The following is a 17,742-nucleotide window of genomic DNA, read 5'->3' as shown; positions in this document are numbered from 1 at the left end:
TAAGGAACAAAATATCTTTTTTCAATTTTATTGTTTTTCAAGTGAATTCAAGTGATATTAGAATAACATAAGTTTATATTATTAAAACCAAAAAATTAGAATAAAAAAAATAATTTTCAAAATCTCCAGAGCCTTTGCCCCCTTTCCAAATCAAATGACTCAACCCTTCAGTCAGCTTCCATAAAGGTTGTATTTTCTGGACGTCCCCAAAACTTTATTTTAGCTGAGTTGTGGCTGAAACTGCAAACAAAATGATAAGCAAACACATAACTGTTTATATATAAAAAAAAGATGTGGTATGATTGCCAATGAGACAACTCTCCACAAGAGACCAAATGACACAGAAACTAACAACTATAGGTCACCGTACAGTTTTCAACAATGAGCAAATCCCATACCGCACAGTCAGCTATAAAAGGCCCCGAAATGACAATGTAAAACAATTCAAATGAGAAAACTAACGGCCTAATTTATGTACAAAAAATATGTTACTCATATTTCTTTTTCGTGTTCCCTGGAAATAAAAACATTACGTTCAATGATGAAGTCAAATTTGCAAGAACTGATTTCCCCTGTTGAACTCGTAGCTGTCACTACATTGGTGTATCTGCCAATTTCATAAGGATAGTTCCTTGCAGTTTGGCTTTCAACATTCCAAGGCTTTCCATGGCTGTCCAACGTAGCTGGAATAGTCCATTTATATATATAATTATCTGATGTTACATATGCAGTATTACTGGAAGATGGTATGAAGATTGTCATATCTTGGGGACATTTCAAAGCATAGGCAGAACCTGAAATCATACAGACAGTTATTTCATGCAAGTTTATTAAATAATTAATATATAAGATGAAGTATTAGTCTATGCAAAAATGCAAGTGCAAGAATATTTGTGTGTGTGTGCGCACGTATGTTTGTGTTCATTCCCCCACCTTTAATGATGTTTACATTCATATATATTTAAAAAGTATAACAAAAATACTAATGTCCCAGGCAACTTAAAAAAAAGTGAAGTCCACTACAAAACTATAAAATCAAACGATATCTATCAATGGAACAAGTGAAAAACAACTGCTGTATTCCTGATTTAGAACAGACATTTTTGAAGAAAATGGTGGGTTAAATCTGGTTTTAATAGCTAGCTAAACCTCCCACTTGTATGACTGTTGTTTATATTTACGTTATATTGACAAAATGGGTAGGCAACCCAAGCAGTCATAATAGGTAAATGTGACAATAATTGGGATCCAGCAGTCAAAATTGTGTAAACATACATCACAAGCATACAACACAACTGACTAAATTCAAGCAAACATACAACTTAATCAAACAAAGACACCAACAAAAAGGTGTAGTAAATAGTACAACTAATCAAAGATGCCCGGGCCAAAATTTTGTTAACCAGACACGTGTTTCGTCTACAAACAACTCATCAGTGACGTTAATAAGACAATGAGGTCACCAACAAAAAAAAAATGTTTTTGTTGTTGATAGTACATACTGTAATTTTATGCACTTTCCCGATAAAGTAAAAACAAAGTAAATAGAAATACAAGGGTAAACAAAATAGAAACAATACTGTAAAAACCCTTTGTGTCCGAATCATACATCAGAGGACATTCCTACAATAGGAATGTCCAAAGTTAAAAACTCAAAAATCAAAAAGCAGGATGAATTAATACTGAGGCACGTCAAAAGTCATCTGATCAACAAAAACATAATAGTATGAAAACAAATAACTGGGAAAAAAAAGTAAAATAAAAAGATACACAACTTCAGCACCTAGAATCTATAACTGAAGACCATCTTGTATCATTTGTGAAGTAGACACTGAATATTTATCTATCAGGTATTGGTTCTTTCCAAAGGACTGTTTGAGAAAGTGGAAGAGATGTTCTTTGACAAAAATTAATTTTTCCCTCAGACACAGATGTCTGAGTAGCAGGTGCAAGCTCTTGAATATCATATGAGTTGAGAAATGTATACAAAAGTCCATACGCAAGTAAAGTTGGAATATACTGCTAAGGTAAGGAAAACCTATAATTTCACAATTGAAATTGTCTTGTTTGTCATAAATATATGTTTAAATATTTCCTTGTCCAAAAGGAATAAATTACACTTCATATGATGAAGACATAATCTTTCAATCAGTTTAATTGAGGTCTGGAGCTGGCATGTCAGTAACTGCTAGTAGTCCTTTGTAAATTTATGTATCATTGTCATTTTGCTTACTTTCTTTTGTTACCTATTCTGACATCGGATTCGGACTTCTTTTAAACTGATTTTTACTGTGCGTATTGCTGTATGTTTGTTTACTCTACATTGGCTAGTAGTATATGGGGAGGGTTGAGAACTCACGCAACATGTTTAACCCCGCCGCATTTTTGCGTCCGTCCCAAGTCAGGAGCCTCTGGCCTTTGTTAGTCATGCATGTTTTTTAATGTTTTGGAGTTTAGTGTGATGTCCGTTTTCACTGAACTACTACCCATTTTTGTTTAGGGGCCAGCTGAAGCCCGCCTCCGGGTGCGGGATTTTCTTGCTGTGTTGAAGACCCAGTGGTGGCCTTCGGCTGTTTTTCTGTTCTTTGGTCAGGTTATTGTCTCTTTGACACATTCCCTATTTCCATTCTCAATTTTACTAGTTACATGATCTTACTACAAATATATGTACACGAGTTAGATATGACGTTTGATCTGTGTTAATAACATGATCTTACTATGTACATGACTGAGATATGATCATTGATCCATGTTAGTAACATGCTCTAACTATGTAAGTGACTGAGATATGATCTTTGATATGTGTTAGTTAATTGAGCCTAGCTTAAAGGTCAAAAAGCAGGCTGTGATATACTGATGATAGAGTATGAACAGTGAGCAATTTATTTCATTAACTTATTACTGTAAAATCGTGCAATATCTTTACTATGTATTTTGTCATTTCATTCATATTTCCTTATGTGGTCTAATTGCAAACACATAATGATGTAACATAAATGATAGAAAAGGTGCATTGGGCTAGTCCAAAACTATTTTACAGGAGACAGTTTAATTCAATACATATATCAAAACAGTAATGAGTTTTTGTTATCAATTTCAAAACTTTAAAAAAAAAAAGGAACTTGAATGAGAACTATTGAACCAAATTATAATATAAATAAATTTTATATGTACTTGTATAATATAAGCTAGAATTGCCATAAAATAATCAAGTACACAACCCTATACGTGATTAGTCCCTTTAATTTTCAATCGTTTCTAGTATGCATGTTCTTTTTTCCCAGGTGTGCTTTTGGGGGGGGGGGGGGGGGGGGGCGGGTGGGCTTGAAAGTTTATTTCAGGTCGAAGGTTTGAATTGACCAATGAAAACAGTTGTTTTCTAAATGAGTTGATCTAATAAAGTTTGTTGGACTGATTATGTTGCACAGCCTATCGCTAAGCTTGGCTGCAGTTGAGTGAAAGATACACCTACATACAAAGTGGTTCAGCCAAGCAATTCTTGATATATGATTGTGACACCTGAACCCCATCATACCTCAATAGTACCGATACTTCATGATCAACTTACAGGTATAATACATTGATTTTACAAGAACTTTTCGGATGTAAAAACAAGTGGTTTGATACTTTTTAAAGAGATAAACATACCTTGACATACAGTGGCTTTATCTAACTGTAGAAAAGTTTTATTACTATTATCCATTTCACATGTATACACTGCTGGTCCGCCCACAGACACTTTACCATCAGAACATGCAGCATTACATGATTTCCCCCATATCAGGTTGGAGCAGTTTGTGCCACCTTCATAGTCACTTATGCTGCTGACTTCCTGTTCACACCTAAGAACTGTAAAAAGATTGAAATGCAAATGTGAGACTTCAGTAGTGTCACAAGGTCAAACAATGCATGTAAATAATTATTGGAGATATATAATTGATATTTATTTCACTTCAACATACATGTATTTGTCGTTACATATTGAAATATTTTAAATAAAAAAAGTTTTAAAGTTCATATTCATTCTAATATTTATTTCTTTTAACTAATATGAGATTGTCCTAAAAGGTGGTGAAAACAATGTCCCAATGACCAATATAAAAACCAAAGGCTACAGGGCTAGTGTTGCTCACCTTGATCTATGTGCCTTTTTAACATTCAAGACTAGAACATAATTTATGACTTAGATCCTTTTTTTGTTAATCTTGTCTTCCTGATCATTTTTGCTGTTCTTTTTGCAGTTTTTCTTTTTCTACATTACTTCAAAATAATAAATGAAAAAATGTAAAAATTGTCATTTAGGGTAATTAACCCCTAGTCGGATGACGTATTGACATAATTCAGATCTTGTCCAGCTAATCATTTTTCGTTTTTAGTGTCTCTTTATCTAATATGGTTTTCGAGATACAAGAAAATCGTAATAATTGGGAATAATCATCATTTTGGAGCAATTACTCAAGCAATGATTCCGACATTATTCATATATCTTGTCTTGTTGACAATTTTTTCCATTTAAAATTTCTATCAATCTATTATTATTTTCAAAATAATCCTCATATAAGGAGTCAACTGGTAATTTCAGTCATGTTGATTTATTTGTGAGTATTGTCTTGCTGATCCTTTATTTTATTTAAAGTTCCTCACTAGCTCTTATAGTATTTAAGATAATGGGCAAATTTGAAAATAATTGGGAAAAATCATCATTAAATCGCAATAACAAATATAAGAAGTCATCTGACAATTTTAGTTTAAATAGACAGTAAGTAGATCTCATCATTTTTATTATTTCTAACGTTTAAATAGACAGTAGTAGTTAGATCTCAACGTTTTTAACATTTATAAACCTATCTATTTTTTTTTATCCATAGATAATACACATAACTAGCATTTTATCCTTATGTTCTTTCCATCCTTATGTTCTTTCCACAGATGATTATGATTCAATTGATGTGGCCATTCTCTTATTGTCTTTTCCCTGTTGATCACATCGTTGAATGAACCTTATAACTGGATTCAAACTAGCAACACTATGGGTGCCACCAGTCAGAAGGGTACTGAAGTTCATCCCATTTTTGTAAATTGGGTTATTTCATATTTTTCATGTCGGGGCCTTTTATAGCTGACTATACGGTATGGGTTTTTTCTCATTGTTGAAGACTGTTTGGTTGCCTATAATTGCTTACTTCCACTTTTTTTGAACTCTGGTGGATAGTTGTCTCATTGGCAATCATACCACATCTCCATATTTTTATATTGGTTTTGGTTTTGCTTAGTTATCCACATTTCACAAGATAATGACGGTAAGTGATCATTATGGCAGGCTCTTTTACTATTTACTCTAACTTCAAGATATCTCACATAATATGTAAGATATCTCACATAAAATATAAGATATCTGATATAATATATAGTATATCTTATATAATCTAGTTTATATAAGATATCTTATAAATTTTAAAAGATATCTTACATAGTTTATAATATATTTTATAAAACTTTATTTGATATCATATCTACTATATGATAAATATAAGAAGATGTGGTATGAGTGCCAATGAGACAACTCTCCATCCAAGTCATCTTATATACTTTATAATATATCTTCTAAACTTTATAATATATGCGACTGTCATACAAGAGAGAGGTTTAGCTAACTATAAAACCAGGTTTAATCCACCATTTTCTACATAACAGAAAATGCCTGCACCAAGTCAGGAATATGACAGTTGTTATCCTTTCGTTTGATGTGTTTGATCTTTTGATTTTCCATTTGATTAGGGACTTTCCATTTTGAATTTTCCTTGGAGTTCGGTACTTTTGTTATTTTACTTTTTATAAATATTTTTTATATTAGATATCTTGAATACTTTATAAGATATTTTAAATACTTTATAAAAGAGGGACGAAAGATACCAGAGGGACAGTCAAACTCATAGATCGAAAACAAACTGACAACGCCATGGCCAAAAAAAAAAGACAAACAGACAAATAGTAGTACAGATGACACAGCATAGAAAACTAAAGACTAAGCAACACGAACCCCACCAAAAACTGGGGGTGATCTCAGGTGCTCCGGAAGGGTAAGCAGATCCTGCTCCACATGTGGCACCCGTCGTGTTGCTTATGTTATTACAAATCCGGTAAATAGTCTAATTCGGTAGGTCACATTCGTGAAAAGGGAAGGGTATTGTAGTTACGACATAAGGAACATATCCGATATCTGTGAAACGGTTATTCCATAACGGTCAACCAACTCGTGATGGCGTATCACATATAGTTTATAAGATATCTCACATGATTTATTAGATATCTTTAAAAGAAAATTATATAAGGAATCATAAATTATTTGAGATATCTTATAAACTATATGAGATATCTTATAAAGTATTTAAGATATCTTATAAACTATATAAGATATCTTATAAACTATATAAGATATCTTATAAACTATATAAGATATCTTATAAACTATATAAGATATCTTATAAACTATATAAGATATCTTATAAACTATATAAGATATCTTATAAACTATATGAGATATCTTATATAGTTTATCAGATATTTTGAAATTAGAATAAATAGTAAAACTGCTTGCCTTAGATGATAAATGTATAATTAAGTGAAAGTACACCTTGGAATTAAGTTTCTTACCTTTTACAACAACAGTAAAAACACATTTAGTGTCATTTCCTATGGAATAAACAATATCATTCCATCCAGAATTTCCGTATACTTTAACTGGAAGTTTGGGCTTAAAGTGATAGGCTCCTGGAATATCTGGGTTCACTTCAGCATAATATTGCCCTTTATCATTGCTCAGTCTTTTTAGACCCTTATAAGGACATTCTTCTTCAGCACTTGTTACACTTAACTGAACAAAAAATCCTGAAAAAAAGGGAAAACTAGCGATGCTGAAAATATTCAATATCAGTAAAGCGATTTGAAATATATTCAACTTGTTCCTGATCTAAAAAGGGCAAATTTTTAACAAGTCAAAACAAGATCAGTTTCAAAGAAAAGACTGCGGAAAAATTCTATGTTCATTCTATATATTGAAAATCGGATCAGAATACAGGAAGCAGGTATCTGACAGATAAAAAAAAATCTCATATGTTACAACTCATCACTGTCACACTGTTGATAAAATATGAATACATTTTGTTCTGTAGTTTTTGGGTAAAGTGTGAAGAAAACATTTGTTGGACAGCAGACGGAGGGACAATAAAAGCAACATAGCCCCAACTTTTAAAGTAATATAGGTATCATTTATACACTGATTAATATATGATACATAAATTTTCATTTGAAATCTAAATTAGCATGTATCAAAATATTCATTCAGCTGTCTTGAACTTTCAATGAGATGTGAACATTTGCAACCTTTTGAGAGCCTCACTGCGGCATTGAGACAAAGAACAGCAATAAAAACGCTTTGGGTATTTGTCAAGTGCATGTATAGATTTTGAATAAGATGTGTGAATACATGTATATACAATTTATCCCTTCTATTTCATTATTTTAATACTTACCAATAACAATCAGCAGCTGTTTCTCCATTCTGTAAAACAAAACAAGTAATTCATGTGGTCAGGAATTATATCATAAGGGACCTGATGATACTCATTGCTAAAAGTAAAATAGCAAAAATACAAAACTCTGAAGAAAAATCATAACGGAAAGTCCCTAATCAAATGGCAAAATCAAAAGCTCAAACACATCAAAAGAATGGATAACAACTCTCATATTCCTGACTTGGTACAGGCATTTTCTTATGTAGAGAATGGTGGATTAAACATGGTTTAATTTTAACTAGTTTTAATAGTAAAAATTATCTATGGACTAGTTTATCCAGGAATTGAAATTTAGAAATATATTGAGAGAGACCAACAACACTTAAAGTCAAGACTGCTGGTGGTCCAGGAAGACTTGGATTCTTTAAATAACATTGAGTTTTAAAAAAATTGATGCTCTATATAGCCTGTATCGCTCACCTTTGTCTATGTGCATCTTCAAAAATGGACACTCTTCAATATCTGTCTTCCTTGACATTTCTTCTTTAGATTTTAAAGTATTAGGTTTAAAGCCATTTGCAACAGAAAGGTATGAAAACACCATTTACAAAGAAGTTGTGTTATGGTTTCGGAAAATTTGTTACTTTCCATATTTTTTTTCCTGTGACAAGTAAATTTTGGGAACGTTTTCATAAAAATATATATTTACTGTATGTAATAAATGTGCAGTATTTATGATTACAGCAATCCCTTAGTTGAAAATAATGTACAATGCCACTTTCAGCACTATTGTGCTCGAAGTTAACCACTAACCTTTGGCAGGAAAACTGACAATCCTAGTCAATTAAGATTTGAGTTAAGCGCACCTGCCATGTGCAGGTCTTTAAACTACCAACCTCAAGGTTGACAGACCAGTGATATAGCAGTTCTACTTTATTAAATACTCAGCCAGCATGGCCCCCTTTAAGTATCAAGAAAGGTATAAGCATTCTGAGGAAAACTTTACAGAATATTACTGTCCCACATGGTGATTGTGGCAAAACACTCCCATACAAAGAAGCATATATATACTTAATCATCCTCTTTGTCAAAGTTTTGTAGAAAAAATAAACTCTTGAAATTGACAAGGTTCTGTAAAACTGACGGCATAAAAGATATATATTAATTTTGTGTACAAAAAAAAAGTTTATGCTGTTTATATCTCTGACATTATAACATACAGTAAAGATTTAACCTACCCATTTTATCATCAAATCGTGAAAATAAGCTGACATGAAAAAACCTAATATACTGTATACAATTGTAAATGTTTTTTTTTTTTAATCATAGATAAAGAGGAAGTAGACCTAATAATTCATTGTTATGCGTAAGTTTTTGCTATGTGAAAGTAACCCTTCTTCAAGTGCTAAAGTGCCATCTCCCAAATTTAGTTTACAGACTAAAACTTGCCTTTTTTGAGAATTTTCTCTTTTCGAATTTTGGCTGGAACACTGTTTTTTTTTTTAAATCTTAATAATTGCACTTTTGAATATTTTACTCAAAAATGAGATCTTATGGCACAGAAAATTTAAATCCCATTTTGTACGCTTGTTGTCTTATCAGAGACATGAATAGGATATATTCACATTTATACCTAATGTACAGTACTACCTGTGACATTATCTTATTAATGGTGGCCATAAAAAATATGGTCACCATGATGGCCCTAAATGTCCATCATTATACCTCCTGTTGCTTAATTAATACACAAGGTATTAATCAAAAACTAGTCAAGGATAAATGGAAATCATGACTGCATTGAAGTGTTAAAATTATATAACTTACAGGTAAAGTGTCTCAGGTAAAATATATGTGTTTGTCAAATTTAATAACCATGATAACTGTGATTATGACAAGAAAATTCTAAAATAAAATGAAATAATAAAACCAGTTGAACATATAGCTTCCTAACTTTTTTTTTTGTAAAAAATTTCTCATGATTGTTTGTTTTGATGTTATACCTTTTAAATAATTCTATCAATTTAAGTTATTTTTTACATGTATTTTTTGGCAAGTGAATAATAAATGAATATCATCTTCTAATATAATGCAAACTTTCACAACGCCTGCCTTTTTCCATTGAAAAGGTGTTTCTCAAATTAATTTTCTAAAATTAAAATGGTTTATACTTACTGCATTTAACATTGTTTAACAAATGTTCAAGATGATCTTTAGGACTTATTCTAAATAGAATTTAGGCAATTCATTATTTCTCTATTGAATAAATACATGTATATTCAAAATATTCATTACAGAAAAATTTGATAATATTTTTGTTGTCGTATAAACATATGACAATTTAATCAAGTTTCTGAAAAAAAACCAACAAAAACAATCATTACAATGCAAAGAAATAACAATTTTATAAGAAATCAAAACATATGGAAAAAAAATATTAGGTTTTGCCCTCAGTTCTAATGACTTTTTTTTTTAATAAAGGAGCCAATATTTTAAACATGTTCCATGTTATAGAGGTTTAGCATTTCTTTTACTTTTTCTTCTTGGTTAAGATTTTATTCATAAGATTCAAGATTTTATTCATAAACTGGTCAGAGACATAATTATGAGAAGGTAAACAATTTTCAAATAGATTATCTCTAAGTTGTTATGTTAATTTTACAAACAACTCTATCCTTTATAGGAATTTTTATCCACCATTTTCTATTTCTAAATTATGACCACTAATTCTTTACTGAGTGAAGCATTTGAGTTTACTGTTTTCATCATAAGTTTTTATTTTATTTTCAAAAATATTCTTATCTTTTTTCTTAAAATTCATTTTTAATCAAGGGCTTTAAAGAATCTAATTCATTCAAGTCCCTGCAATTATTAACTTTATCTAAAAGGCCTGAGTTGAGTGAAATATTCTTTGCAAATGTATACCAAGAATATGTATCATGCATATGCCAGTCCTGCAGTTTCGACAATATAATACACAGAACAAAAAGTGATTTAAATAATAAACCATAAAAATGTCACAATCTATATAGAAGTGTACTTTATTTTTTATGGAGACAAATTTTGCCTGTTAACTGACAAAATTAGCCATACTGAAGATAACATATTTGATAAGTTTACAATTGTTTCAAAAAGCAAGACAATTTTTTTCTTTAAATAATTTCTTTTCATTTTCAAGATTTACTTTATTCAGATAAATATAGAGATAAGAACATTTTTCATTATGATTAGCATATATCAAAATTTGATGATAACTAGGTAGCCATTTGGAAAATTTAAGTCTCTAGTGATTTTTCATGCACAACTCCAGTTTTGAGATTTGGAAAAATATAAAAGATAAACAAAAATAGTTTATTCCTATACCATATAATGATATTTTTAGTTTTCCTGAATAATAATCATGAAAATAGATTGTACAACTTTGTTAACAAAATTTATTGTAAAGGATTGATATTGATAATTTTAATTAGTTAAGAAAGAGGCTAGTTAAATTACTTGCTTCATGGTTCCTTTAAACATATCATTTGCATGATTATAAGTTATGATTAATAATAATTCATTTAATAAAGCAAACAAACAATTGAATACCATGTACATCATGTACAATAACTTTTTTTTACTGTAAAAATATTTTTTTAAGGATTCTCTGTTTTGTTTTCAAATGCTAGTCAATAACTTTACTTATCTTTGAATTTTTGTCTTTTCTTCTCAAGATTCTTTCCAAGAAAAAATTAAAAGAATTAGAAGCAAAAAACCAAATAAAAAATAAAAAATCAAAGCATCGTTGATGTTGTGATCCAGCCATATTCATAGCTAGTCTCATATTCTTTCTTACCATACTTTTTTCTAAATTTTTTTCTCTTTTCATTTCCAATCTTACCTGCTTACTGTAAGATTTCTATGTTATTGTCAAAAGGTAGGGAATTACGCAATATTGATGCAAATATAGATATATATATTGATCTTTCAATTTTAGACTCTGTCAGATTTTATTTTTGACAAGAATGGAAAGGAAAATCGTCAAACAAGTAATATAATTTTTATATGCCATTAATAATGACAGGTTTAATAATTTCCAGAAAGAGGCCTTTCAAATGCACTTTCTCAACAACAAAAATTAAAAAAAATAATAACTATTTTTTATCTAGACTGGTGTTCATTCTTCATTAAGAAAAAATACATTTCCTGTATTCAAATCTGAATGTACAAATACCTAATGCTGAGATATTTCCAATTACTGTTAAATAGCAATATAATGGGATATAAATGTAAAACAAACAAATAAATTTTATTGCAGAAAATGCTCAGATAAGAGTTATGCAATTTTGTTTAATATTTCAACCAAATTTCTGATAATTGTAACTAATTAATTAGAACTTGATTATTGACTTATGTCAGATGATAATGGCACTGATTTTACAAGTAAAATAAAATTTGATTGCATTTTTTATACATATTTTTTTTTTTAATTATAAGTATTTTCTTTGAAAAAGAACACATCAGATTAATCATTCAGCTAGCTAGCGAAATTAACAGAATATTTTAATGTAGTGTAGATCAAAATAAATAATACATTTGTAGGTTCACTATTGAGGTCAAGAATGTGTGTATTCAGTTAGGTGTGTAATAAATTGTGTCTATTTAATTATGTAACAGGTCATGATATATCAACTGTTTCAAATTAAGCCTGGGGTTGTTTCTAATTAATACTTATTTGAAAATCATGACAGTTAATAATCATTCTGACTCTTACTTGCCTATGGAAAGAATTGGAGTAATACCATTTCAAAAAAGTGTGGGAATCAACTTAGACATATTAATACATATGTTGACCTACATTTCATTGAACAATAATTTAAACAAGCACAAGATACTAATATAATACTTTCAAGATTCTTATTAACTGATTCAATTGATGAACAAATACTTTATTCAAATTAATTCATAAATAGTAAATCATCATAAATTTTGATTTAGAAAGGAACTATATGCAAGTGTATATCTAAAATAAAGTCACTATTCGACCAATCTTTTCTTAATTTATGGGCAAATAACATGTCAAAAGTTTGCAGTTGATGATTAAAATGGTGTAGAAAGTTTATGCAAGTCAAAAAAACACATAATTAGTTTCATGATATGTCTTCAACTTAGTATTCTGCACCATCTCCAAAACCAGAGTGATCGCATAGATCCAGCATGGCTGAATCAATAACACTATTAAAAAAAAGAAAATATGTAAATTTAAAGACAGAAAAATCAACAAATGACATAAATTAACAAAGACTAAAACAACATTCTATTCTACATTTTAAAGAAAAGGTGATATGTCAATTTGAGAAGAAACCTGAGTTACCTGTACAGGTACATTTTAATAAAACATACAAGCTGAAAACTTCAACCCTGATTGATTTCAACAGGTAACATAATTAGATAAAACATTAACCTATGTTTTATGACCCCAATAAATGGCCAACATCTCAAGATTGAATACCCCAATAAATGGCCACCATTCAATGGTGACCATACAAGAGGGTGGACATAACTAAGAGGAAGTCACAGGTTGTACTGTACCCCACATCTCCTTTGATTCAAACTTTGAGAAAAAAGTGTAACTTTGGTTTGGTTGTTTTATTTTTTTTATTTTTAAACATTTAATAGATATAAGAAGATGTGGTATGAGTGCCAATGAGACAACTCTCCATCCAAGTCGCAATATGTAAAAAGTAAACCATGGTCAAAGTAAGGCCTTCAACACGGAGCCTTGGCTCACATCGAACAGCAAGCTATAAAGGGCCCCAAAAATGACTAGCGTAAAACCATTCAAACAGGAAAACCAACGGTCTAATCTATATAAAAAATGAGACACGAGAAACACTTATGAACCACATCAACAAACAACAACCACTGAACAACAGGTTCCTGACTTAGGACAGGTGCAAACAAATGCAGACTGCCAGTGTGTTTAAACTTTTTAACAGGCACCAACCTTCACCCTAACCTGAAATAAAAGTGTAACATCACAACATAGAAAGACACTATAAAATATCAATTGAAATGGCTTAACTCAATCAAAAGACATATTAACAAAAACAGGTAAACATACACTGAACAAATAAATTTGATCTATGACACAATGTAAATACAAAATTAATAAAAAAGGGGGAGTGAGATGTAAAACAAAATCAGAAAGACAACCATGACCTTGGACAATATGCTGTTAAACAAAATTTTATGGCTATTTAATATTTCAATCAACCCAACAACGTGTTTTCAGGGCAAATAGATCTTAACCTGATGAACATATTTCCCAGTGTCAGATTTGCTCTAAATGCTTTAGTTTCAGAGATATAAGCCAAAAACTGTATTTGTCATCAGACACATCAGACACACTTTTTAAACTTGATACCCTTATGATGATTATGGCCAAGTTTGGTAAAATTTGTCTCAGTAGTTTCAGAGGAGAAGATTTTTGTAAAAGATTACAAAAATTTACAAAAAATTGTTAAAAATTGAATATAAAGGGCAACTCCTTAAGGGGTCAATTGACAAATTTGGTCATGTTGACTTATTTGTAGATCTTACTTTGCTGAACATTATTGCTGTTTAAAGTTTATTTCTATCTATAATAATATTTAAGATAATAACCAAAAACTGCAAAATTTCCTTAAAATTACCAATTCAGGGGAAGCAACCCAACAACGGGTTGTCTGATTCGTCTGAAAATTTCAGGCTGGACAGATCTCAACCTGATAAAAATATTTAACAGGTGGCGGCCATGTTGGTAGGCAGGTGGGGTCATCGGACACATTTTTTAAACTAGATACACTAGTGATGACTGTGGTCAAGTTTGGTTAAATTTGGCCCAGTAGTTTCAGAGGAGAAGATTTTTGTAAAAGTTAACGGACAACGGAAAATTGTCAAACAGCAAAACAGACGGCATGTCATTGATTTATGTACAATAGAAAAAGCAAATATGATATACTACAACAAACAATAACCAATGCAATCCAGGTTCCTGATTTTGCCACAGCCACACATCCAATTTAGCAGGGTTAACCATGTTTGTGGGTGACCAACCCACCCCTAACCTAGGACTGTGGTGTTAAAGCACAACATTCAGCAATAAAAGCACTATTCTTTTGCTTTTTGTGTTTTTGCTATGTATGAACTGATTTTGTGTCTTTGATGGATACCCCATATTATTCCTTTCTATTAGGTAACTACTAATTGTAAAAAACCAGCTGAAAAGGGAGTACTCATCAGATTGATACAAAACTTAAAAAAAAAACTAGCTCAAGCAGGATATAGTATAGGATTAAATGCCTTTTTAAAGGACTCGGTCCAGTTTATACACCACTAAATTCCTTATAATTCTTCAAAATTGGAGATAAGGAATTTAATTTTCCAACTTGTAACCTCTTTCACATGTAAATTGTATATATTTGTGTCATTGAATTGGCCTGGTGCATGAATATATCTTTTGGTTAATGCAATAAAAATGTACTCCATGAAATTTGCCACTGAAAAAAAAAAACTACAAAAATGTCTAATTATCATTCAAATGAAAGTTTTGTGTTTATTATTTAATTTAACGATGAACGGGAAGTGAAAATAAATACTTCTATCGTCGAGCCTATTTGTGTTATTATGGCCGCCATCTTGTCTACATTGGTAACAGAAAGTAGTTCCGTCAACCTTGTCTATCGAAAAATAAATAACGTCAAGAGCCACTACCAGAAGCCCTTTTGACCAATCATATGAACGTCAGGGGCGGATCCAGCCATTTATAAAAGGGGGGTTCCTAACTCAGGATAAAGGGGGGTTCCAACTATATGTCCCCATTCAAATGCATTGTTCGTCAGAAAAAAAGGGGGGGGGGTTCCAACCCCCGAAACCCCATCCCCCCCTGGATCCGCCACTGAACATATTCCCTAATATTCAAATCGTATAAGAATTATGGTCAGTTAGTTCTTGTATTATAAAGATTCAGTGGGATCTAAAATGTTTGTGAGTTGGTTTATTGGGACAATTAATGATTGATTGATTGGTGTTTAACGCCACTTTCATCACTATTGAGCTATTTCATGGCAGTCAGTTTTTTTATTGGTGGAGGAAGCCCAAGACAATTAATGAAAATTTGATCACACTTTTCTCAAACACAAACAAACAAACAGAGAGTAAATAGAAGACATGTCTGCTGACAAATTAATTCATTAATAAAAGTTTACTGCGATTAATTAGTACAGGCAAAAACACAAGTAATTTAGAAAATATTAAGCTCTTTCTTGGGGTTAAAATCACAATGCACAAAAAAGAAAATTATAACCCTTGAAATACTATATTAGCCTTTCCAATGTTCCACTTTTTTCATCCCAATAACATTTATATGCAGAGGAATATTCAAAATATAATTTTCAACATTATAAGCTATAAAACGGCAAGCTTTTTAGAAAAGCTATCACTTATTGAATACACTTATAGATAGAAGACGATATTGATTCAATATTCATTTGCATACACATATTTACATTAAATGGTTATGACATGATTATAAACAAACAATAACAGACAAATGACAGACAAACAAATAAAACAGTAATAAGATCTCTAGTGAAAGTGGCCTTCATATGAGAATTATTAAAATAATAATAAAAGACTACAAATAATCTAGGGCCAAATATTAGTGTATTCTTAAATCATGTAAATAGTACAACCTCGTACAATTGAACCCCAGCGGCACCCCTATCAATTAACAGTATTAAAGTGACCCCTCCTCCCCCTACACGCAAATACTTACATACTTAAGAACTTAAAATTTATACACTTTAAGCACTAAAACATTAAACAAAATCAATTATCAAGTAGAAACCATTTTACTCACACTTTAGAAACATTGTGGTAGCAAATAGGAACTGCTTTCTGGGATCCTATGAGTAAGGGGAAAGAAATATCGTCTGTGTTGTTAGCTCCACAAATGTACAATCTTAGGCACTTATGTGGAAACTTATAAAAAATAAATGACTGCACTTATAATTTCTACTGTTCGTTGAATGAAGATTCAGAATATAGTAAATCATGTAGCGTAAAATAAGCAATTTCTTTCAATTGCCCAGAGGACACCAAAACATTTCTACTGTAATAAATATTAGCACATACTTACAACTTCTCGTCCAATCAAATTGCTTGAATTAGCCTTCCAATTTTCATAGTACATACTTTTTCCGTGTACTAAGTTACTATGCATGAATGACCACAAGGGTAAGATTTCATTGTATTGTAATCAAGATATTAAAACAAAAAATGCCACTGGCTATTTTGAAATGAAATGCTGAGTTCCAAATTAAATTAAATAGTTTGTAATTAGTTTTCACATTGATTTTTAAATATCCTGCTTTTAAAATCTTTGGATCTAAAAAATGTTTTTGATGATTGCAAGTTTCTTTCATTTAAATAAAACGAAACAAATATGGTTCTTTATACCTTGATTAGAGTACAACGCCATCTTAAAATTGTGATAATTTATCATCCATGCAATTACTCGTTCACAAAAAAGTGTGTACTATGAAACCTTGTGAAGGGAAATTAAGGCAACTTGATCTATTTCGTCATAAATTGATTGATTGATTGATTATTGGTTGCTTAATGTCCAGTGGCAAATATTTCATGCATGTTCAGGACGATGTCATGAATTGAAAAAACCGTGATAATGTCTGAAGAGAATGTGCCACCTATATATATATATATATCTTTTAGTTTTTTTTTCTTTTGAATAAAAAAAAAAACATAAACCCTAGTATTTTTTATCTATTGGTTGACTATCCGCTAGACTATCTATGGGGACATACCAGGGGCGAATCCAGCCATTTTTAAAAGGGCGTTCCAACCAAGGATAAAACGAGGGTTCCAACCAAATGTCCCCATTCAAAAGCATTGATCTATCAAAAAAATGGTTTTCAAAACCCCGGACCCCCCCCCCCCCCCTGGATCTGCCACTGCATACTATCTATATGTTTTAAATTTATCATAGCTTAAGTTTTACTATGAAATTGAAAAATGTTTTCAAGACATGTAAAGCTTCGACTGCAATTTAATTATTGCCTGCTTTTGGTCAATTTATTTTGTCATCTTACCATGTAAAGAAATACATGTAAAGTAAAGCACCGCTTTATATCAACCAACATGCTTACACCAGCAGCTACCATCTTTTCATTCTGGAATCAAGGGCCTTTTG

At 30.9% G+C, this 17,742-nt stretch overlaps 1 protein-coding gene across 1 annotated transcript; it reads right to left on the bottom strand.

Annotated features, from left to right (window-relative positions):
- Window positions 1-281: 281 nt before the first annotated feature.
- LOC127704536 (uncharacterized) lies at window positions 282-16,427 on the bottom strand. The gene is made up of 5 exons (XM_052208629.1): window positions 16,393-16,427; window positions 7,533-7,561; window positions 6,655-6,888; window positions 3,649-3,849; window positions 282-794 (listed from the first exon to the last, which is right to left on the bottom strand). The coding sequence occupies exons 2-5, from the start codon at window positions 7,558-7,560 to the stop codon at window positions 493-495; spliced, it is 765 nt and encodes a 254-aa protein (XP_052064589.1). The 5' UTR covers window position 7,561; window positions 16,393-16,427; the 3' UTR covers window positions 282-492.
- Window positions 16,428-17,742: the final 1,315 nt, after the last annotated feature.

The sequence above is a fragment of the Mytilus californianus genome, unplaced genomic scaffold (genome assembly GCF_021869535.1).
Source record: "Mytilus californianus isolate M0D057914Y unplaced genomic scaffold, xbMytCali1.0.p SCAF_6, whole genome shotgun sequence".
NCBI classification, from domain to species: domain Eukaryota; kingdom Metazoa; phylum Mollusca; class Bivalvia; order Mytilida; family Mytilidae; genus Mytilus; species Mytilus californianus.
Note: the sequence above shows the minus strand (reverse complement) of the source record. Positions and strands in the feature narration are given on the sequence as shown.